Source organism: Psittacula echo, assembly GCF_963264785.1.
Source record: "Psittacula echo genome assembly, chromosome: 22".
Classification (NCBI taxonomy): domain Eukaryota; kingdom Metazoa; phylum Chordata; class Aves; order Psittaciformes; family Psittacidae; genus Psittacula; species Psittacula echo.
In genome coordinates, this window is record NC_137758.1 from 1,382,754 (window position 1) to 1,405,063 (window position 22,310).

Here is a 22,310-nt window from a genome sequence, read left to right on the forward strand (position 1 = left end):
CAGATGGACAGTGATGTGCAGAACTGAGCCCTGCTGGCATGAGAGGTGCTGTGGGGCAGGTGCCAGCAGAACTCACCCCTCATCTTGCTTGGTCTTGCCATCAGCTAATGGTAAAGCAGAGGGTGGCCAAGATGCCTCATGTGGATGTTATCCTGTTCTTCTCCATTAACGGGAAGAGCCCAGTCAGTCCCTGGGAATGCTGTCCGGTTCTGAGGCCTCTCTCCTGTGCCACAAGCTGTAGAGTCAGACTCAGACCCTCTCCATAGGGAACATGGCTTTGAGCAAAGCCCCAGGCATAATGACTCTGATAGAGGGTAGCTCTGATTGCAGAAAATTAGAAGAGAGAAGCTGTGGAGTTCCTGCCCTACCTTATCCTTGGCAGCTGCTCCATTAGGATCCAGTCCTGGCCAGGCTATTGGGACACCCTGGTAGCTGCAGAACCCCAGGCTATTGTGGGGTGATGCACAGTCAGTGGGGCAATGACCACGCACTGAGGGTATGAGCCCCACACACTTCCAGGCTGTAGAAGGTGAGACCTCTGGTAATCCCCTCCCAAGGCTCCTGCTATCTCATGGCAACAGCTCCTCCTTCACCTCTTCACTCTCACTTGTTCAACAGCATCAGCACGGAGATGCTGGACTTGGATCCAGTTCATCTTGCCCCTGTTTGAGGGAATGAGCACCGGTTCTTTCCCTAATGAGCAGCTCCTGTGCGGAGAGCTCTGTCTTCATGCTTTGCAAGCTGCTTTGCCAGTCAGCTGTGCTGAGGTGAAGGCAGTGAGGAGAGGACCCTTCACTAGAGGGATGCGAGCTCCAGGGAAGAAGTATCAGCACTTTCAGCATCCTTGCAGGGTTTGTTAGAACGGACTTGCAGCTCTGTCTTGTAGCCCAGGAACTATTTTTAAGGCTGGCTGGGGCTGGAGGGTGGAAGCTGGACAGAAGGGTTGCTTCTGATGGAGGCCTAAGAAGGATGTGCCTGTGTGTATACAGCAGCAGGGCAGATGGTCTTTGAGATTACCCCGTCTTGGGAGCTCCCCCAAACACTGGTGAGATTCTGTGTGTTTGGGTAGGTCTAAACTTCACTCAAACCCGGCCAGAGAATGGGCACATCATTCTTCGGACCACAACTGAGTCTGCAGCTTGCCTGCTCTATGCCAGGCCTCCAGCACGCACTGGTGTGCTGTCCCGCGGTGCCCCAGGAGAACAGGACAGGCGGCTACTGCTGCAAGGGGCACACACAGCATGAGCAGGACACAGCCCGACCGCCACTCGTGCCCACCAGGCTGGGGGGGTCACTGGGAGAGAACATTTCCGCATCGTGACCCCCACCCTGCAGCACAAGCATAGTTTAGGGGTTACTGATGACCTGGAAGCCATAAAGCCACCAGGCTGCCCATGAGCATAAAGCCAAGTGCCAGACTTTTCCCAAGACAAAACCATAAATCCTTTTGTGACATAAGAATATCCACGGAGATTTTCAGGCCTTTTTTTTCATGTTGAAAGTACACACAAACCCTCCTGGAGAGCTCTTGGCGTCCGACCAGAAGCAGAAGCACCACAAGCCACTGCAATGCTCACTTATGCAGGCTGAGCAGCAAGTGTCCTGTGCCACCATGCTGGTGGGTTACCCTGGGATGAAGATGGCTGGGGACACAATGCCCTTTTGATCTCAGCATTGCTGAGACCCCACAGAAGCCAATCCACGCTGACAAGCACACTCTACCCTAGGGCTGTTTATTGTTTGCACTTAAGACATCCATCAGCTGAGGCAAGCCAGCTCCCACCATGCTCTGCCCACAGCAGGGTCTGAGACCTTAACACCTCTGGTGTCCACGGGCACATGGAGACCACATGCCCAGTGCTTGTGTCAGACTCAGCAGCCTCTGGGTGCCTCTTCTGTGCTGAGGTGTAAGAGCAATGCAGAGCCCCCAGCATAGTGCAGTGGGGTTAACAAACCTTCCAGGCACCAGGAATCCCAGGAGATAGACAAAGCAGGGGAGCATCACACCCAGCCCATCACCGTGTCTGCAGCAAGGGGCAACGGCAGCCTGGGGCGGGACAGCACTGCCCATCGCCTGTTCAGGCAAGTTCACGTCACTGATAACACTGCACAGTGACAGTGACAGTGCAGGGCCCCTCTTGCTGCAGGGCTCGCTATGTGCCAGCAGCCCCATGGTGCTCTCAGCCCACCTCCTGGCTATGGACAGGACCCCATAGAGATGGAGGGCAGGAGGGTGCCAGGACGTGCCGAGTGGTGTTAGGGCTGCTTCTGAGCGATGATGTCCCGGATGCAGGTGTACAGGAACACGTACTGGTCCTGGAAGACAGAAAGTGGGCTGGAGTCAGGTTTGTGACAGACACCTCCAGCTTGCAGATTAACCCTGCAATTTGCCTCAAAAGATCCTAATTAACTGATAGTGTCCGATGGCAGAGCAGGATGTGCTCTCCCAAGTGATGCACGTTTGTCCTGTGTCACCAGAGTTGATGAGAAAGGAAGAACTGGGCCTGGAGTCATAGTTCCACCATGTTTGTTTCTTCCTGCTTCATCCTCCCCATTTGAGAAGGGGAGGAACAGTGTCATCTGCCTTCCTCAAAGTGCCCCAGTGGCTCTTGGACATGCCATGCATGGTGTTTGCATCCAAAACAAGACTGAAGAGCAGCCCCAGTGATGCTGCAGGACAGCAAGCAGGGAGAGCTCTGCCCTGCTGGGGTGCACAGGGTTTGGCAATGACCTGAGGCCAGGAGAGAAGCCCTCTGGAGCAGGGCTTTCCCTTGGTGGTAGTCTCAGTGTACCCAAGCCAAGTGCTGACAGGGGATCAGGGTAGATCTCTGCGAGCTCTCAGAGGCAGATAAGAAGCTTTGCTCAAATGCCGGGATGCTCCAAAGTGATGCTCGGCTGTAAAACACCCAGGACTGACCCACCACCACGGCAGGGCTCTGGGAGAAGCTGGCAAAGGTAACTGAGGTTGTGCACAAACAGGGCCAGCCTGCAATGGGGTGGGTCGAAATCATAGGGCAGCCAGGAAAGAGGAATTACGGGCCTTGACAAGGGGCCTCTGAGCAGCTCACTCATGCGCTGGCTAAGCTGCAAGTCACGAGGAGCCTCCTTCCTGCCGGCAGTGGGTTTAGCCCCACTGAAGGGCCAGAAAAGCCACAGATCACACAATGTCTGCGGGTCCAGGTCACCAAGAGCGTGTTTTCAATGACCCTCGCCTGATTGTGAAGTCTGGAGTGACATCCTGGGATTGACTTCAGTCCAGGCACGCTCAGAGGCTGGCCAAACGCAAGGAAGACTATGTCCCCCGAGACACACACCATGCTGGGACTGGGGGTGCTTAAATACCCAGTGGTTATCCATGGGCAATCCCTCATCTTCCCCCTTGTTTGGATGCTGAATTCCCTAAAATATCAGCTGGTGCCTCCAGCAGAGATAAAGGGGTCCTGGCAAGCCCCCATGGTGATGGCAGCGGTGTGGGGCTGAAGGGCAGCCCTGCCTGTCCTTCATTGGGATCAAAGCAACCACTGCTCACAGCAAGGTGGGGAGGCAGCGGCTTTTGATGGGTGCTTGCTTGTGTGTTTATGGGCACGTCATGTCACTGCCTGCAGGACCACTGCCTAAATACAAAGCAGCTCTGAAGCAGGGACCCTCCTCTGGCACCCACTGTGCTCATGGCTCACATTAGTTAAGCACGCTTAGTTAGTTAGCTAGTTAGTTAGGCAGCGCTGCAGTGGGGAAGCCCCAGAGACATTTGCCCCAGTTCTGCTGTCCCCTGTGGGGAGGGTTTCATGGGATGCTGCTCATTCAGTGGTCACAGCAAATGAAAGCTCTGTCCAGAGGGCATCTGTGCCACCCGTGCCCATCAAGAGCAGCACACGCTGGAGGCCTGTGAGGCTGGGCTGGCACAGCATCATCAGATAGTGCCGCAGCCCACGTGGCTGCAGGGCAGCTGCCATTGTGGCAAGGTTTGTCATGCAGGATGAAAGCTCTTCCCTGGGAAAAGACAATGCCCATAGCCTCTGGTGGCTGGCAGAGCTACAGGGTGGGCAGGGAGCATGGAATAAATCCCTGCATAGGCTGGATCGGCTCTCGGGTGGCAGGGAGCTCCTGGGGAGTGGGCAGCTCAGCACGACTGCTCTGTTGTCAGCCCACCACCCTTCCTCCTTCCCACCTACCAGGGTCGGGGTCATGAGACAGCAGCTTCTCGACACCTGGAGGGTCACACCATAGACATCCACGCTTCTCTCCGCTCTCATCTGGTGCAACAGGCAATCCAGGGAGATCAGCGTCCCCAGTTGGCTCACGCCACCACTGCAAGGGACAAGAGAGGGTCACTGAAGTCAGGCCAGGCTTAGCTCAACCGTTATGGAAGTGGGCACGAGCCCAAGAAGTCATAAGCTCCATGAAGAGAACATGCAGCAACAGAGTATGGTGGGGATAGAGGACTGTGAGCACTGGTGTAGGTGGCAGGGAGGCCTTTGCTGACATGGGAGATAGGACCCCAAAGTGCCCATTGAAGAAGCCTGAAGGATCCAGCCTACCCTGTCCTGCTGTGCATCCCCCACCCAAGGCAGCACTGCTGATACACCAGTTGTGGTGGCTCTTGTGGGGCTGTGCTGCAAGCAGCTGAGGGATGCCAGAGTTGCTCCCAGGATCCTAGCCCAGGGCTTGGTGGTGGCCGTGGCAAGGTGCTGTGCAGCCTGGTGGGTACCAGCTCTGAGAGGCTGCCCACGGATGCAGCAGTAACATGAGGTACCTGCAGTGCAGCAAGAGAGGACCGGCTCGCTTTCGGTGGGGCATGCACCGTGTAACAGCAGTGAGGAGCTCCACCAGGCTCTGCACATCTGGCTGCTTCTTGCTGCTCCAGAGCGTGTACAGGAACCGTTGTACCTGCCTCTCCTTTGCTTTCTTCTCCTGGCGAGACACAGAGTAGACATGTCTGTAGGGTGAGTTTAGATGCACAGGGGTCCCAGCTCCCCACTCCTTAGGCTGTCACATGCTTTCCTGAGCTGTCGCCTCTGTAAAGCTGTCCAGTCTCTGCTGAGGCACTGCCCATCACTTGTGCAGTGGGAATGGTGCCTCCTTCCCCACAGCACCCTGCCTCTTGAGAGGGGACTGAGAACTTGGGGGCCTTCTCAAAGAAGGTCAGACAGAGCCATCAGCAAGGGGTGGCAGAAGCCTCCAGGGCCTCTCTTGTGCATCTCCTATGTCCATGCAGCCTAAGTCCTGGATGTTGCAGTCTAGATTCCCTCCTGTGTTTATAGACTGCCAGCACTCTTGCAGCTCAGACAAGTCTCTGTGGACATTTCAACCCTTGCCCCTACAGATCTCCTCACTCAGCAATGAAGAACACCCAAGCAGCGGGAGCCCGGCCAGCCCCATTGACACATACATGTTTCATTTTGAGCTGGGTGCACCTCCATCCAGACACAGCCTTCTCTGGGCCACACTGGATGTTCAGCATCTTTGTGCAGAGAGAGTCTCCTTCCAGGGGCCAGCACACCTCACTTGGGACCTGTGGGCAACAGCAAGTTTGGCTTCATGTTGACAGTTCCCGTCTTTCACATCAGCCACCACCTTAGGGGTCTGTGATGGGGCTGGACTGAGAGCACCCCCAACATCACTCCATGTCAGTTCATCCCCTAGCTAAACTCTGGGGGAGTTTGGAAGCAGACTGCAGTGAGCTCCCTGTGAACACAGAGCTGCTTGGCAGTGGGACCGTGCTCAGCAAGTGCTCTCCACCTTGGCTGGTCAAGGGCAGGAGCTCCTGTCCTTGGGTGCCAGGGAGATGCAGCTTGAAGAGCCCAGGGCCATGGACTGCGTGGTGAGCAGACAGAACCTGTCTCCTGTGACAAGCGGTGGGAGCATTTTGACACAGGAAAGGTTCAGCTTTAGCTAAGCTGGACCTGCACCGAGGCATCAGTGAAAAGCATTCCAGTTTTAGAGCTTCCAACTCCATTAAACAAATTGCTGCCATGGTACAGGCAGGCCCGGCACCTTACCTCCCCCTTCTCCTGCCAGGGCAGGAGTGTTAGGATGGTGTGAACGTCCTGCTCCCACACCAGGGTCCAGAAGTCCTCCATGGTCAACTTGTCAGGCCCCTGCACAGCCAAATACTCCCTGCCGGAGCTGCAACCCTGGGTGGGGAATGAGGACATCACTTCCCTGCTGGAGAGGGGGCACAGGCACCCCGTCAGCACCAGCAGCTGCAGGAGAGGCCAAGAACAGAAGGGAAGCTCTGGGAGTCAGGAAGCAAGGAGAGATGAGAAAGCACCAGGGGAGGGAAGCGAGGAGAGCCCAAACTGGGCAGGTGCGGGAAGACACATCCTCAGTCCCGTCTTGTCCACACAGGATCACAGCAGCAGTCATCATGTTGGTCGATGAAAAAATGAACATGAGCCGGCTGCAGTGTGCGCTCGCAGCCCAGAAAGCAACCGTATCCTGGGCTGCATCAAGAGGAGCGTGACCAGCAGGTCCAAGGAGGTGATCCTGCCCCTCTGCTCTGCTCTCGTGAGACCTCACTTGGAGCATTGTGTGCAGTTCTGGTGTCCTCAACATAAAAAGGACATGGAACTGTTGGAACAAGTCCAGAGGAGGCCACGAGGATGATCAGGGGCTGGAGCAGCTCCCGTATGGAGACAGGCTGAGAAAGTTGGGGCTGTTCAGCCTGGAGAAGAGAAGGCTGCGTGGAGACCTCAGAGCAGCTTCCAGTGTCTGAAGGGGGACTACAAGGATGCTGGGGATGGACTCTTCATTAGGGACTGCAGTGACAGGACAAGGGGTGATGGGTTCAAACTGAAACAGGGGAAGTTTAGATTGGATCTAAGGAAGAAATTCTTTACTGTGAGGGTGGTGAGGCACTGGAATGGGTTGCCCAGGGAAGTTGTGAATGCTCCATCCCTGGTGGTGTTCAAGGCCAGGTTGGATGAGGCCTTGGGTGCCATGGTTTAGTGTGAGGTGTCCCTGCCCATGGCAGGGGGGTTGGAACTGGATGATCTTAAGGTCCTTTCCAACCCTGTTCTATGATTCTATCAATGGAGCTGTGCAGGGACATGATGAGGAAGGGAGACCCAGGCACAGGGGTGGGCATTGCTGCTGGGGGTACACTCACCGGAACAAGCCACACCTGCAGGAGACCCGAGAAAGGGCCCTGTTCCAGCAGGGAAAACTTCACTCTGGAGCGATCATCTGCAAAACATGTGGAGGTGGAGGGACCAGGGTGGCCTCGTGCCCACACAGACTCCGCACAGCCACACAAATCCAACCCCACATCCACTATTTCTCTGCAAAGGTGCTCCCCTCTGCTCTGCTCCTCTGCAGCTCATGGATGTTCATCCCAAAAGACAGGTACCGGTCCCAGACTCCTGCTCAAAGCAGAGATGTAGAGTGCAGGTAACTCAGTGTATAAGCCAATGGAGAGCTGCGTATCTCCAAGGATGGAGAGCCTGCAGATGCCCTGTTCCAGTGTCTTTGTGGAATCCTTTGGCTTCATATCGAGTTAGATTACCCTTCCTAATCATCCCCATTGCCTCTTGCCCTTCACAGTGCACTTCCGAGAAGACTCTACATTTTCTCTGTGCCCTCCCAGCAGGTAGTTTAAGATGGCAACAAGATTTCCCCCTTGCCTTCTCTCCTCCAGACTGGACAAACCCACCTATCAGTCCCATACTTCACATGTTCCATCCCCAAAACAACCTTGGGAGCCTTCTGCTGGACCCAATGCAGTGGTGTCCAAGTACTTTCTTGTCTTGTGGAGCACCAGCCCTGGTCCAGCCTGGCTCCACGCAGGTACAGGAAGGAAGGGTTGCTCGGTGTCACAGCACTTACAGGGGAGGATGCTGGAGGAGGGCCGTGCCTGCTGGTTGCCTGAAGATGATGTTGCAGAGCTGGCGTCTTCCTTGACAACCTCAAGGAGGTTCTGCCAGAGTGAAAGGGGAGGAAGAGGTGAGGAGGAGGAACGGGGGACTCCAGGGCTCAGCAGAGGGGAGGGTATAGCTGCACATGCAGAAGCCTTCGGAGGGGTGCAACGGGACCACCTCTGAGCAGTGCAGGATGCGTGAGGGAGCTCCGTGCCTGGAGATGCGATGCCACGGAGAGGGATGCAGCCAAGCATGTGGGAACTGGTGCATGGAACCCACTCAGGATGCACTTACTGGGTGTCCCCCCAGCCTGACCATGTGGAATGGGGAGACCCCAGGTCTCCCCAGTGCCTACGGCCACCCTGCTCAGGACAGCTCTCACCTCGTACTCTCTCAGGAAGCCCACGTGGGACTTGGCTGCCTTCTGAGCGTAGTGCTGAGCAAAGCTTTTCAGAGGGATGGGGCAGGACCTGGGGTGAGAAACTGGGTGTAAGGGTGAGGTTGAGCAAATGCAGCAGCATCCAGGCTGTGTCTGCAGCAGGGCTGGGAGCAGACCTTCACCCCTCAAATGCTGGGGCTGTTGCAGGTCCCCAGCCCTGCTCTGACCCACGTCAACCTGCTCTCCCCTGGACAATAGCAAGTCTTTCTTGTGCCACAACCGTGGGCCTATTCCTAAGACACAGCAAGGACCAGGGATGGAGGAGACAATATAACCCTAAAGATAGCTACGTGACCCCTTCCAGTGTGCCCAGTGATGCACACCCAGTTCTGGGCTGGGCTCCTTAAAATCCCAGGGGAGACAGCTGGACTGGGCTTCCCTGTCCTGCTCTCCTGGAGCCAAGGCTCAAGCTGAGGTGAGATTCCCAGCTTGAAGGGGCTGCGGATCAGAGTCGGGAGAGCACCAGAGGAAACGCAGCAGGCCCGTACCTCTCTGTCCCTGATAAACCCAGCAGGGGCTCCTCCAAGATCTTCTCCAGGATACAGCTGTGCAGGAAAATGTACTGGGACTGGAAGACAAAGGCAGAAAGCAGTGCAGAGCACTGTACTGCACAGACAGGATGGCAGGGTGGTTATGACACTGCCTAGTGGGCAGAGGGTGAGCTACATTCATGCCCAAAAGGCTCTGCCTACTTCAATCTCAGAGCCACTGGGTCTGTTTGTCTGTCCTGAAGGGCAGTACTGTCACTTTGCCCCATTCCTGAGTACTGGAAATAGCAGATGGGCTGCGGAGCATCACAGGCCAACAACATGGTGAGGGTTAAGAATGGCCTGCAAAGGGTCTGATCTCATTCCCAGGTGCTCTGGGGTGTTCTTGAGCCTCCTGGGAGGACTCGGACATTGCACATTGTGGGTCTAGCAGGGCACGAAGCTGAGCAAGCTGCTTTGAGCAGCGCGGTGACGCTGTGTCAGGCTGGGGACCAGCCTGGGCTATGCAGCGAGCTCCTCCAGCCTGCTGGGTTTACACCACGGAGCAAGGGGGAAGAGGGCTCAGTCTTACCAGCGTCTGAATCATCAGGTAACGGTTCATCCGCAAGGCATAAACAACACCAAACGTGTCCACCACCTTCTCCTGCTTCATCTGCTGCAGCAGCCGGTCCAGAGCAATGAACGTGCCGCTGCGGCCCACCCCAGCACTAAGAGCACAGACAGCAAGGGTTAGACAGCGCCTGACCCCATGGATGATGGACTCCCATCCTGCTACAGAGGTTCCCTGATGCTGCACCCCAGGGCACTGGTCCCAGCACAGCGTGCGGCTGAGGAGCCGTTCCAACTGCCCTGGGTTGATGCTGACCATCTCCAGTCACCTCATCCCATGGGAGTGGGTGGGAGGGCAATCTGTAACAAGACCTGTTATCCCCAGTGGCCAGGCAGAAGACCCTACAGACCAGCCAAGGTCTCCTGGGCGCTGTTTTCCTTCCCAGTCTGTGTATTAGTAGGACCCTTGTCCCTGTGCCCTCTCTCATCAGCCCTTCCTGCCACCCCCGGAGCAGAGCCTCACCTGCAGTGCACGAGGGTCGGCCCCGCGTCCTTGGTGCTCTGGATCTGCTCCCGAACCAGCTCTCTGAAGGTCATAATGGAAGTCGTGGACTCTGGGATCCCGTGGTCCGGCCATGCCGTGTAGTGCAGGTGGGACACGTGCCGCTCTGCCCGGACACCCTCCTGCCAGCGGGTGTTGGTGGTCGGTGTGCAGCCCCCAGCACAGGGGCATCCTGCACCCCGCATCCCTGGGAGCACCCTGGGACCTGGGGCAACCCAGCTCTGCTGCAGGGAACAGGCAGTGCCAGGCCTGCTGCTCTGCCTGTGGATCCTGCTCCTCTGTCCTCCCTGCCATGGGGAGGCACATGGAGGTGGTAGAAGACCTGCCCTAGATTGCCAGGGACCATGCACTTGAAGCTGCATCTGAGTGCAGGGATGTGGAAAGGAGAGAGCAAGGGTGGACTCGGGGATGATGGATGTTGGATCCTTCAGTGTCACCAAGTCTCAAGGCACTGACTGCTCCTCAGGGGACTGGGGTGTCTTGAACCCCACTAATGGGAAAGGCAATTACGCCACCACCACATCTCATGCAAAGTCCCAGTCCTTGGCAGCTCCCCAGGTCCTCCTGGGTCCTTACTCACGTGCCACAGTTTGAACTTGCGCGTGGTCCACTCCTCGGAGCTGCTCTGCATCAGCAGGTGGATCCGGACCTGCCCATAGGAGACTGGGGCAGATTCGGATGGCCAGTAATGATCACAGAGGACCTAAAGCACAGGCACGACAGGGTCCTAGTGAGGGCCCAGGTCCCGCTGGGTGACATCCTAGCTCCCTGAGAGCATCTGGAGAGCAGCAGCTGTGCAGGGGACCAGAGCAGGTCTCGGGAGCAGGCAGAGGTGCCCTTTGCACACCTTCCCCACATCTCCCCTTCATTTGGATCTCAGCCTCCTCCAGAGAAAAGGACCCATTTGGGTCTCATCGTCCCTGGAGACCAGAGGAACAGCCCATGTGAGGGGTCTTATCCAGGGGCAAGCGGTCACTTCAGATACTGCAGAAACACCTGGGGGTGATGGGCATGGCTCCACCTAAGCTCCACTTCTGCCCCTTTCCTACCCCAAGCTAATGCTGAGCTGCACACATCAGCCTCTCTTCCCTGCAGGCTGCCTATCAGGGAAGCTCTGTGGTCCATGCTTGCCCTGGAGCCACATCTGAACAGGGGTTGATGAAGGGCACAAACCCAGCCCTGGGCTTGGCTCACACAACCAGGTCTGGTCTTGGCTGGGGCTGGCACATGAAAGCCCCATGGTGCTGACCTACCCGCCCGTTCTCCATGCACACTGTCAGCATGATGATGTTGCAGACGTTTTGCTCCCACACCAGCCTCCAGAAGTCCTCTATCGTCTTCTTCAGGGGTCCCTGGGTTGCAATGAACTCCTGCTGGGATGTATAGCCCTGAGCAGAGGCAGACAGGAGGAGTTGGCAAGCTGCAGAGGCAGGTAGGTGAGTCCTGCCCTAGGACAGAATCAGTGCCTGCTCTGCTCTTGTGGCAGAGGGAGGAATGCCCATTGCTCTTAGCACATGCAGGCACAGTTCCCAGGAAGCTGATCTCAGAAGCAGCTGATTTTACAGGAATCCTGTGCTGCCCAGCACATGCTCTCTACATATCTGGAATAAAGACGTGAGCCCTGCTGCTCCCCTCCAAGCAGCCCCTCATTCAGCCTAACCAGGGAAAGACAGATCTGAGTCTTCCTCGTGCTCCGCACGCATTGCTGAAGGTGGGGTGAGCATGCAAGGTCTCAGGCTGCTTCTTTGCCTTTGCCCCGTGACACACACATGCCCCATGGATCCACGCTCCCGCGCGTGCATGCTCTGTGCCCTGCCTGTTACCTGGGAAAACCTCCCGGATGCGGGATGTGGGCACAGCTCCGGGGTCGTTCAAATGCAACTGCACAGACCAGAAGGAGAAAGAGCAGGCAGACAGACAGGACAGTAAGCTGGGAGATGATGGGAAGAGGGCAGCCCTCAAGAAGAAAGCGGAAAGCCTAGCCAGCCTCCCCATACTCACACCTCAGCACTTGCCATCTGAGCCTCCATCAACCCCTGCTAAAGGGCAGCTATGCACCTCTGCCTGACCCCCAGCTCCTTGCCACTCTGTGCTGGATGTGGCAGCTCTTTCCCACCAGCCCTCAACCTCAATCCAGGAGGAGTTTCTCTGGTGGTGCCCCGTGGCCATTTCTCTGTGGGGAACATAAGTGGGCACTCACTGGCATGAAGTTAGCATTGATGTAGTCCGAGTGTGGATCTTCCCCCAGTTGGCTCAGCTTGACCCGGGAATGATCATCTGAAAGAGACCATTCACCCATGAGGCCCCCCATGCATCCTTCAAGAACTGGTCATCTCTTCTTGCTCTGGTAGCACATCATAAGGAGAAGCCCAAGGGCTGCTTTCTGCCAGGAGAGGAGCCAGCCCCTGTGAGCCCTGCAGCGATGCAAGGTGAGCTGGTCCCTGTGCACTGCATGGGGAGGAGACAGCACTTACAGGGCAGCACATGGGGATATCTGTTCTTGGAGACATTTGCTGGGAGCTCGGCTTCCACCTTCGGCTGCTCCTTCCCAACTTCCTTCAGCTCCTGTAGGACAGGGAAGAAAAGAAGCCCGAATGTCTCTCTGGAGAGCTCCTGCTCAAGGCTAACAGCTCTGTCTGGTGGTTGAAGAGGGTCACCCACACATAGGGGACTGCTCTGCTCCTCCCTCAGTATGGCCTGTGAACTGTGAGCTTTTGGCAGTGCCTTCTCCAGCAGCACCGCTTGTATTTAAAAGAAAACAAGTCCAAGAACAAGTATTGGGGGGCATAAAAAAACCTTCTCAGAAACCAGAAATCCAGTAGGAAGTTCCGAGCATTTTGTGCTGCAAAACCAGAAATACCTTGTGCTGTTTCTGTCTCTGTCCTCACTGAGAAAGCCAGAGAAGGGTGAACTGAGGAGGCTTTGAAACTGCTGATGGGACTCTAAAGGTGCTGGCAGCAGAACAGCTCATTGCAACACCACGCAGCATTTTCACCTCCAGTCCAGACCTAGGGCCCTGAGCTTTGTCCACCAGCAGCTACGGACAGTACTCGTTGACCCCATACCACAGACAACCCGTGTTTCTACCAGAACTTGACCAAACTGCCTGATCACTTGGTCCATCCAACCTTTGTCCTCCAAGATTGCCTGGCAGGGTGGACGGATTGCAAGGCACAGGTTACTGTCCCTAGAGTGGAGGAGCCCACCCCGGCCACCCAACAGCATGAGCTACCTAGAGGGGAAATAAAGCCCCACACCTCATCTCACCTCAAACTCCTGGAAGAAAGCATGGTTAGCATTTGCTGTCTTCATCTCATAGTACTGCTTGAAGTTCTGTATGGGAATTGGCCGATGGATGTTTCTGCATGAAATGAAGTCCAGAGGAAAACTTCTCTTAGCTATTGGGAGGTCTGGCAGGCCAGTCAGGTGGCCAATGAGACTGCCCAGCCTTGAGACCTGTGGTACCTGGAGGCACACACATAGGGATGGTTTATAGCCCACGTCATTGCCCAGGGAAGTGGGTCCAACAGGGCATTGTTTAAGTATTGGGAGGGATTTCAGGATGGTGATGAGACAAGTTTCCTACTGCAGAAGCCTTGCAGAGGAGGTGTGGACAACGCAATGGAGCTGGGCAAGAAACACTGAATGTGGGAAAGCCTGAGAGTGAACGAGTAACTGAAGGAGAGGAGACAGAGATGGATTTTCCTTGAGTCAAAGCAAGAGAAAGGAAGTAGGTGAAGGACTCTGGGATGTGCAATGGGGACACACAGAGAGGGAAGGCTCCAGCACTCACCTCAAGCTGTAGGTCACCATTTCCTGGGGCAGGCTGCTCTTCCTGGTCCTGAAATCAAGGCATGGGAAATGTTACCCTTCCCTGCAGTGCAGGGACAGACGTGGTGAGCGTTTTGCTGGCTCAGCTCACATCAGGCACATTTGCCTCATACGCATGTAAGGGCTGTGAATTAACTGCACACAGGCAGCTCCTGTCTCCCCCTTGCCTTTTGCTTCTGGCCTTGCCAGGCACAACTCCACCAGCAGGTATCCTAGTTTGCCTACATCTCTCCTATACCCTCTCACTGCTCTTCCTCCTGACCTGGCACTGAAGGTTGGGTTTCTCAGCCTGCACCCACTGGGTAAGAGATAACTTTATCCTCACCTCTTTGCTCGGAGCTGTTTCCAGTAGACCAAAGCAAAAACAGCTGCGAGTGTCAAAAGAAATCCCACGATGATTCCAGAGATTATTGGTATTGAGAGAGGAGCTGCATCTGCTCCAGATCCAGCAGCTGGAATAACAAAACAAGAGATAGAACATGCAGAAGTCAGTCAGTAAATGGTGGCGTTTACTGTATTACATATACTGTATCATGCTACAGCCTATGATCCCCCTCTGGCTTGCCATTTAGCTGGTTAACTATATCTAACCTACACAGCCAGATAGGGGAGATGGCATTCTCCATCTTACCCGAGAACATGGTGAACGTCACTGCAGGGGCTACAGGGTCGTATTTGGTGAAGGCAGCGATGCTGAACCTGGGGCAAAGCAGAGACCTGTCATGAAGGGAATCTGAGCGAAGCACAACACCCATCAGCACAAAGACCCAAGGGAACAGGAAGCTGCCTCTCTTGAAATGCTGTATTGGAAGAAACTGGTTTTGTGGTAGGGGTTTAGGGAATGTATGGAAATGGGGTTTAGGGAATGCATGGAAATGGTCTTTCCTCCCTTTTCTGCCTCTTACACAAGGTGGTTGTGCTTGGGAGAACATGACAAAATGTTCAGAAAGCACACAGGGAAACAGCTCTCCTCTGAGGGATTATTTGCAGACAAAAGTAGGATGTTTCTGCTCTTCTGGGTCAAAAATAGGGAAAGGCAGCAGCAAGGAGGGAAAATCAAGGGTTGAGTCACTCTCTTGGTTCATATCAACCCATTAACCAAAGAGCTTAATTAACTTCAAGAGCTGAGCCCAGGTAGTTTTTTGGAACAGGGACACCTCAGCTGGAAGGGCTGAGCCCCAACCCAGGCCCTTCCATATGCACAAAGAAGTGGCTGGTGCATCCCCTACCTTGCGGTGATCTGCCCTACACCTTCCTCCCAGCAGCGTGCACCGCAAGACCCACCCCTTGTGGATAAATAACTTGCTGGCAGATAGGAAACAAGGGCTGGCTTTCAGAATGGAGATGGGCTGTCAGCGGTATCTGCCTTCTACCGCACTACTGCCGCCTGCCTAGGAAAGGAGCAGTGTACTGAGGACACATGTTGTTCAGGGCAGCCAAAATGAAAGCAAGCTGTGCAGGGGTGTAAAAGGATCTTCTAGACCTGTGTAAACGGGCAGTTAAGCACAGGTTCTTGAATCATGGCAGCCCAACGTCTCTGAAAAGGCTGCTACCCTCCAGGAGAGGATCATCTTCCTGATCTCTTCTTAGAGTCCCAGCCTGGTTTGGGTTGAAGGGACCTTAAAGCTCCTCCAGCTCCAACCCCTGCCACGGGCAGGGACCCCTTCCACTGGAGCAGCTTGCTCCAAGCCCCTGTGTCCAACCTGGCCTTGAACACTGCCAGGGATGGGGCAGCCACAGCTTCTCTGGGCACCCTGGGCCAGCGCCTCAGCACCCTCACAGGGAAGAGCTTCTGCCTAAGAGCTCAGCTCAGTCTCCCCTCTGGCAGGTTCAAGCCATTCCCCTTGGCCTGCCCCTACAGGCCCTTGTCCCAAGCCCCTCTCCAGGTTTCCTGCAGCCCCTTTAGGCACTGGAGCTGCTCTAAGGTCTCCCCTTCAGGAGCCTTCTCTTCTCCAGGCTGCCCCAGCCCAGCTCTCTCAGCCTGGCTCCAGAGCAGAGCTGCTCCAGCCCTCGCAGCAGCTCCGTGGCTTCCTTTGGTCTTGGCTCTGACAGAAGAGGTCTATGTTGGAGTGGAAATGGCAGCTGGGAAGCAGGGAGGGCACATCCCCGTGTATTTATGCTGGTGTTAAACTCCCCTTGAGGCTGCTGGCACATCTTGGTCTGAGCCAAGAGCTGTCACACAGACCCAGCTTGTGCTCAGGCCGTCCTGTCTTATTTGTGCTGGCTGAAGCAGAAGGCTTCATTAAGTTAGGATTGCCCTGCAATGCTTGAGAGTGAGTTGAGCAGGAGCCTTTAGCGCTAATGAATAGCTGGGATTGATGGACAATCAATCTCACAAAAGAAAAACTTCAGCTCAGATCCAATTCTCACGTCATTCACAGGCGAAGAGAAGCTCTCCCTCAGGCACACACTTTCTCACCGTCTTTCTCTTTTCCCCAATACTCTCAGCAACTCCTAGCACTGGTCATCCACTCTTGCTCTAAGTTTATTTCAACTGAATGGGACAACCACTTGAGCTAAAGTTCCTAAATCAATTGCAGTTTTGCACTCAGTGGTTCTGAGCCACAAATAACAACATCCGTTTCAGTTGTTACCTTTGCTCTGCCAGCCCCTTCCTCTCAGGAGGGATGCTGACACCTCTCACCTGTATTGTTCATTGGCTTTCAGCTTCCCGTTGCATGTTGCCCTGGACCGGCCGCACTCGTCTGTTCCCACGGGCACTCGCCAGGTTTCCGGGGTGCTCCCAGGGCTCGGATGGAAGGGGTTGGGAATCAGCACAGCCAGGTAGGAGTCTTCTGTCCCATAATAGTGGTCATACCAAGTGCTGGACATGATTTCCTGGGTGGGCCTCAGCACTGAGCAGGAACATACAGGATAACAGTGTTAGTTCCAAAGCAATCTTAAGGTCCTTTCCAACCTGAACTATTCTATGATTCTATGACATCCAGGGGACCTGCTGCCCTTCCAGGGCAGACTGGGATGTGCAGGGGCACTTACAGGAATCATTAGTGGTAGCAATGACACCATAATACTCGATCTGTCCGTTCTCCTCGCTGAACAGGTCAGATGGAATGATAACTGTGGAGCTGGCCTCCACCCGGAAGATGTCTGCTCGCAGGGGTGGAGGCAGGGCTGGAAGAGGAACCAGAAAGCACAGCCTTTTAGTGTGTCCCCTGCTCCCACTCCCATATTGCTCAGCCTGTGACTAATCCCAGCATGAGTGCCCAGAGCCCTGACCCACTGCAGTGGGTCACAGGAGTCTGAAAGAGTCCCCAGGTGCCTAATTATCAACACTGGGTGCCTTCTGCTGGCATCTGTGGCGAGGCTGTGGGGAAGAAGGGGACTCACCCTCCACTGTTGTGTTGCAGAACAGAGTAACAGCCTGGCTCCTCATCATGTTCATACCCACAGTGCTCACCACGATTCGGTAGGAAGAGTTTGGCTCCAGCCCCTCCAGGCTGGCCTTGCTTGAAGGGATGCTCATGACATACTTGGAGGTGGGAGGTCCATCAGAAAGTCTCTCTGTCACCACCTCATAAGCCTCCACATCCCCAGGAGAGCTGCTCCAGTTCAAGTAAAGGCTCCTTGACTCCGGTAGGCATTGCACATCCTCCACTGGGACTGGCTCTGCGAAGGAGATACAGCAGGATCTGACTCACTGGACCAGAGAAATCCCAACCTCAGTCCGTATCAGCCCAGAATCACTATGGTCCTCTACTGCCTGTCCCTAAGTCAGTGAGAAAGTAGCAGAGCTGCACATCTGCAACCTGGGAGCCTTTTGTGCCAAGGGCCACAGGATAAGGTGAATGGGTCAGGGTCTGAGCAAGTGTCTTATAGGAGATCTCTGCAGAGCCCAACTCGCTTCACAGGTAGCCAGTCCACAAGGTGATGGTTCCAAAATCCTTGTTTTGGGGCTAGCTTACGGAGCTGATGGCTACCAGAGCATCACCTAGCTGCCTTTCCTTACCTCCCACCATGAAGACTTCCCATGCTCCTGTTGATACCCAAGGGCTGATCCAGTCTTGAGGCCACGCAGGCTTTTCCCCCCCATCCCCAGGGCAGCGCATACCCACCCATCGGCACTGGCACTGGCTTGGTGCTGCTCCAGTAGGGCCCGGCCACACAGCTCAAGGACACAGAGTAGTTCCTGCCTGGGATCAGCCCCCGGAGGAGGTGCTGGACCTGCCCTCTGCGGAGGACGTGCCTCCAGGGCAGTGTGCTGTTCCTGGGATCCCGCAGCCACAGCTGGCACTCATCCTGCTCTCCAGAGACACTGCCCCAGGAGATGAGCATCGTGCGGTTCCCTTCTACCACCACAGAGAGGTTTTTGGGGACGGAGGGGGCTGCAATGAGAACCACAGCAGGGGACAGTTACCGGCATGCAAGCACTCTCTTCCACCCTGTAGAGACACAAGGAGAGGATGGGTAATATGCAAGGAAGCCTCATATGCTCAGTGGTACCATTGCTGCAGCTGCTGGCTGCCACTGCTGGAGATGACCTTTAAATGGCAATGGGAGCACACGCAGAGTGAGGAGCAGGAGGAGATGGGCTCCCCCTCTTGCTAATTAGCTTGTTTCATTAGAGACCTGCCTGAAGGACTCTGCAGCTGGCTGAGCATGGGAGCAGAGGCCTTTGGATTACCCAAGCAAAGTGCAGGGTCTGTGGGGACAAGCACATGGAAAGGCTTATTATGCTTATCGGCAATGTTCACATTCCTTGAGAAGTCCTGCAGATGCCCAGCCCCTTTTAGCCCCCATGCCAGGAATTCATGGAGTGCCTGGGAAAAAGGCAGCAGCGATGGTGGGATGTCCCCCCCGGCTGTAAAGTCTCATGGTCTCCCAGGCTGTGGGTGTTCTCTACCAGAGCATCACTACTGCCATGGGATCCCCTGCTTTTGTTCAGTCACCCATGTCTGGAGGAGCCAGTAGGGCTCTGCCTCCTGAAACAGCAACCACGGCTGCCAGATTGCCCGATGAGCAGCAGCACTGCCCTGCTCTCCTTCCAAGGGGCTTCACAACCCCTCATCCCATTGCTATGGTGGTTCCTTCAGCTTTCAGGCTGCAGTCCCGGCCGTGTCCCTGCCCCTTCCCACTGCAGCTGTTGAGTCCACCCTGCTGGGGAAGGCTGAGCCTCATGCATGATGCAAGGACCTCCAGCTCTTGCCACTTACTTGTCCAGTCGCTGATGTTCCCGGCGGAGGCTGCATAGGGCCCTGACATGGACACCACTTCCAGCAGGTATTTGTGTCCTGGAGCCAGGCCAGAAAAGGTGAATTTGCTGGTGCCTTTCCCAACAGACACATTGGCTGCCACAATACCTGATCCCCAGTGATACAGGAGGAGCCTGTAACTGTCTTGTCCTTGGGGTTCAGCTTGCCAGGATGCGCTCAGCCTGTTGGGATACCCCTGGTTCGTCATGTACACGTTACGGGGGGGCAAGGGGTCTGGAGAGACAGGATGGGAGATGGGTCAGTGAAAGCTCTGAGGACATTGCCTCGGTATCTCAGCAGTGTCAGCAGAAGGGCTGCACCATGCAGCACAGGGCACTTTGTCTCAGGTGGATGGCTGCACCAGCCTGGAAGCTTTTGCAAGCTTCAAGCGATATCTGTCTGAGCAGATAGCCCTGCTCCAGCTGGGGTGAGATGGGCGAAAAGGAAGCTCAACATAAAAAGGACATGGAACTGTTGGAACAAGTCCAGAGGAGGCCACGAGGATGATCAGGGGCTGGAGCACCTCCTGTATGGAGCCAGGCTGAGAAAGTTGGGGCTGTTCAGCCTGGAGAAGAGAAGCTGCGTGGAGACCTCAGAGCAGCTTCCAGTGTCTGAAGGGGGCTACAAGGATGCTGGAGAGGGACTCTTCATCAGGGACTGGAGTGACAGGACAAGGGGTGATGGGTTCAAACTTAAACAGGGGAAGTTTAGATTGGATCTAAGGAAGAAATTCTTTACTGTGAGGGTGGTGAGGCACTGGAATGGGTTGCCCAGGGAGGTTGTGAATGCTCCATCCCTGGCGGTGTTCAAGGCCAGGCTGGACAGAGCCTTGGGTGCCATGGTTTAGTGTGAGGTGTCCCTGCCCATGGCAGGGGGGTTGGAACTGGATGATCTTAAGGTCCTTTCCAACCCTGACTATTCTATGATTCTATTCTATTCTATTCTATGTCCTTTGTCATGACCACCCAGCAAGACACACAGCCCCCTCAAACCCAGGCACTCACGTGTCCAGTTGCTGACGTTCCCTGCAGGAGTGTGGTAGGACCCCGCCACAGATGCCACCTCCAGCACATGTTTGCTTCCTGGGGCCAGTCCCGTGAAGGTGAAGCTGTGGGTGTCCCTCCCAAGCGAGGCGCTGGCTGCCGCGGTGCCCAGCCCGGCGCGGTACAGGGTCAGTGCGTACCCATCTCGGCCCCCGGCCGCGGCTCCCCACGATGCGCTCAGCCTGTCGGGGTGCCCTGTGCTCAGCAAGCGCACGGCGGCCGGGGGCAGCGGGCCTGGGGAGTCACCAAACCTGATGTTAGGAATTGGAGACCGTGCAGAAGGAAACAGACTCTTGATGGGACGCTGTGCCATGGGGCAGATGCTTCCTGAGGGCTGGGATTCAGATGCCCTCAGCACACTCCTCCTCCTCCCTTTTCCCTTTTCTGTCCCATCCCACCTCACCTTTGGTGCTGCTCACTCTCTGTGGTCCCTCACACGCCAACCCTTCACCCAGGTGACCCTCAAGCCCATAGCCCAACTGAAGTGCCTTTGCCACTGCTGTGTGCACATGCGTCCTCCAGCACCCAGCAGCTGCCTGGGCAGAGCTGGCACAGTGTCTGTTCTCTATCTGGTCCTAAAGTCTTTCTGAATGAGGAGAAGTGCTGGACTAATCCATCTCCAGAGCAAAGACCAGCTCTCCTGGGAGAACTGTGGATCAGCCTCTTGTATTACGCTGATTAATTTCATTAACCTTTATGGTGGTGTGGTTTCTACTGTTGGAGGAGACTCAATGAGGGCATGAGTGCTCCTGTATACATAGAGATGGGGCATCATGGGCCAGGGGATGTCCCTGCATGGGCACAGCTGGTCAAACCTACTTATCACCAGCATGTCCTTGTAGTGATAGGACAAGGGGTAACGGGTTCAAACTGAAACAGGGGAAGTTTAGATTGGATCTAAGGAAGAAATTCTTTACTGAGAGGGTGCTGAGGCACTGGAATGGGTTGCCCAGGGAGGTTGTGAATGCTCCATCCCTGGCGGTGTTCAAGGCCAGGTTGGACAGAGCCTTGGGTGCCATGGTTTAGTGTGGGGTGTCCCTGCCCATGGCAGGGGGGTTGGAACTGGATGATCTTAAGGTCCTTTCCAACCCTAACTCTTCCATGATTCTATGTGCCTGTGCAGGACTATAGGCAAACATCTATGTGCTGATGAGGAGAAGATTGTGCTCTTGTATTAACCGCTGCGCCTTGCACCCATGCACACATCTGTGCACATCTCCAAAGCCATCAGGTCCCTGAAAACCTCCCACCCCTGTGCAGGGGATGCTCCTCCAGGCACTCACGTGTCCAGCCGCTGACGTTGGGTGCCGCTGCCTGGTATGGTCCAGCCGTGGCGCTGGCTTCCAGGGAGTACTCGTACCCTGGGGCCAGTCCCGTGAAGGTGAAGCTGTGGGTGTCCCTCCCAAGCGAGGCGCTGGCTGCCGCGGTGCCCAGCCCGGCGCGGTACAGGGTCAGTGCGTACCCATCTCGGCCCCCGGCCGCGGCTCCCCACGATGCGCTCAGCCTGTCGGGGTGCCCTGTGCTCAGCAAGCGCACGGCGGCCGGGGGCAGCGGGCCTGGGGAGGAGACACAGGTCAGTGCCAGGATGCAGGTCTGGGCAGAGGGAAAGGAGATGCTGCACGTCTGAGCCTGTGGATGGCTACCAGGGACACGGGTGGTCACGCCACAGGGTTGTGCGGAGCCTCCCCAGCTGGGCACAAGTACCAGGCACTTGGGCATGTGGGAGAAGAAGGCAGGATCTGGCTGCTCTAGTATGGTCTCCAATTTAAACCAGGAAGGGGGAGAGCTGGTGGAGACTGCAAGGAGAGCATCATACTCACGTGTGCAGTGGGTGCGGTTGGGGGTGCTGGTGTGGAAGGGTCCAGCCGTGGCCCTCACTGCCACGCTGTAGTGGGTGCCAGAGCTCAGGCTCCTGAAGATGTGACTCCTGGCACTCGCACCCAGCACCATGCGCCCAGCGTGACTGCTGGAGGCTGTGTCATAGATATCCACCACGTAGCCTTCTGCTCCTCGCCCCGCTGCTGCCCAGGACGCCTGCAGTGAGGAGGCAGAGGGGCTGTGCAGGGTGAGGTTGGCAGGAGCCAAGGGATCTGGAAAGCAACAGGGAGACAGTCAGCCCCTGCGTGCCCCCACTCACTGCACAGCGCTACGAGCCAATCCAGAGATCCTCCAGAAAGGAGCATGGGGACAAATGGGCTCCAAGTGCAATATCTCCAGGGTTTGCAGCTGGAAATGGCAAGGGAGATACCCAGAGCCTTTGGGGTGGGTAGGGAGGATTGGCTCTGTGCTGGGGAAGGAGTGAGGGCAGGGAGCAGAAAGGTGGGACAGCTAT

At 55.8% G+C, this 22,310-nt stretch overlaps 1 protein-coding gene across 1 annotated transcript in view; it reads right to left on the reverse strand.

Moving 5' to 3' along the window:
* Positions 1-2,256: 2,256 nt before the first annotated feature.
* LOC308229136 (receptor-type tyrosine-protein phosphatase V-like) overlaps positions 2,257-22,310 on the reverse strand; it is a gene marked incomplete at both ends in the record, with an annotated part of 30,678 nt that continues 10,624 nt past the window's right edge. Inside the window, 27 exons of the mRNA XM_080632977.1 lie at positions 2,257-2,316; positions 4,173-4,308; positions 4,754-4,911; positions 5,390-5,512; positions 6,000-6,134; positions 7,109-7,185; positions 7,825-7,915; positions 8,239-8,326; positions 8,784-8,863; positions 9,355-9,490; positions 9,856-10,016; positions 10,475-10,597; positions 11,148-11,282; positions 12,095-12,171; positions 12,369-12,459; positions 13,162-13,255; positions 13,688-13,735; positions 14,051-14,177; positions 14,357-14,424; positions 16,370-16,580; positions 16,723-16,857; positions 17,074-17,352; positions 17,799-18,068; positions 18,897-19,169; positions 19,940-20,212; positions 21,262-21,534; positions 21,799-22,068. Coding sequence (XP_080489103.1) covers positions 2,257-2,316; positions 4,173-4,308; positions 4,754-4,911; positions 5,390-5,512; positions 6,000-6,134; positions 7,109-7,185; positions 7,825-7,915; positions 8,239-8,326; positions 8,784-8,863; positions 9,355-9,490; positions 9,856-10,016; positions 10,475-10,597; positions 11,148-11,282; positions 12,095-12,171; positions 12,369-12,459; positions 13,162-13,255; positions 13,688-13,735; positions 14,051-14,177; positions 14,357-14,424; positions 16,370-16,580; positions 16,723-16,857; positions 17,074-17,352; positions 17,799-18,068; positions 18,897-19,169; positions 19,940-20,212; positions 21,262-21,534; positions 21,799-22,068 — 3,992 coding nt within the window. The remainder of the gene's footprint in view (positions 2,317-4,172; positions 4,309-4,753; positions 4,912-5,389; positions 5,513-5,999; positions 6,135-7,108; positions 7,186-7,824; positions 7,916-8,238; positions 8,327-8,783; positions 8,864-9,354; positions 9,491-9,855; positions 10,017-10,474; positions 10,598-11,147; positions 11,283-12,094; positions 12,172-12,368; positions 12,460-13,161; positions 13,256-13,687; positions 13,736-14,050; positions 14,178-14,356; positions 14,425-16,369; positions 16,581-16,722; positions 16,858-17,073; positions 17,353-17,798; positions 18,069-18,896; positions 19,170-19,939; positions 20,213-21,261; positions 21,535-21,798; positions 22,069-22,310) is intronic.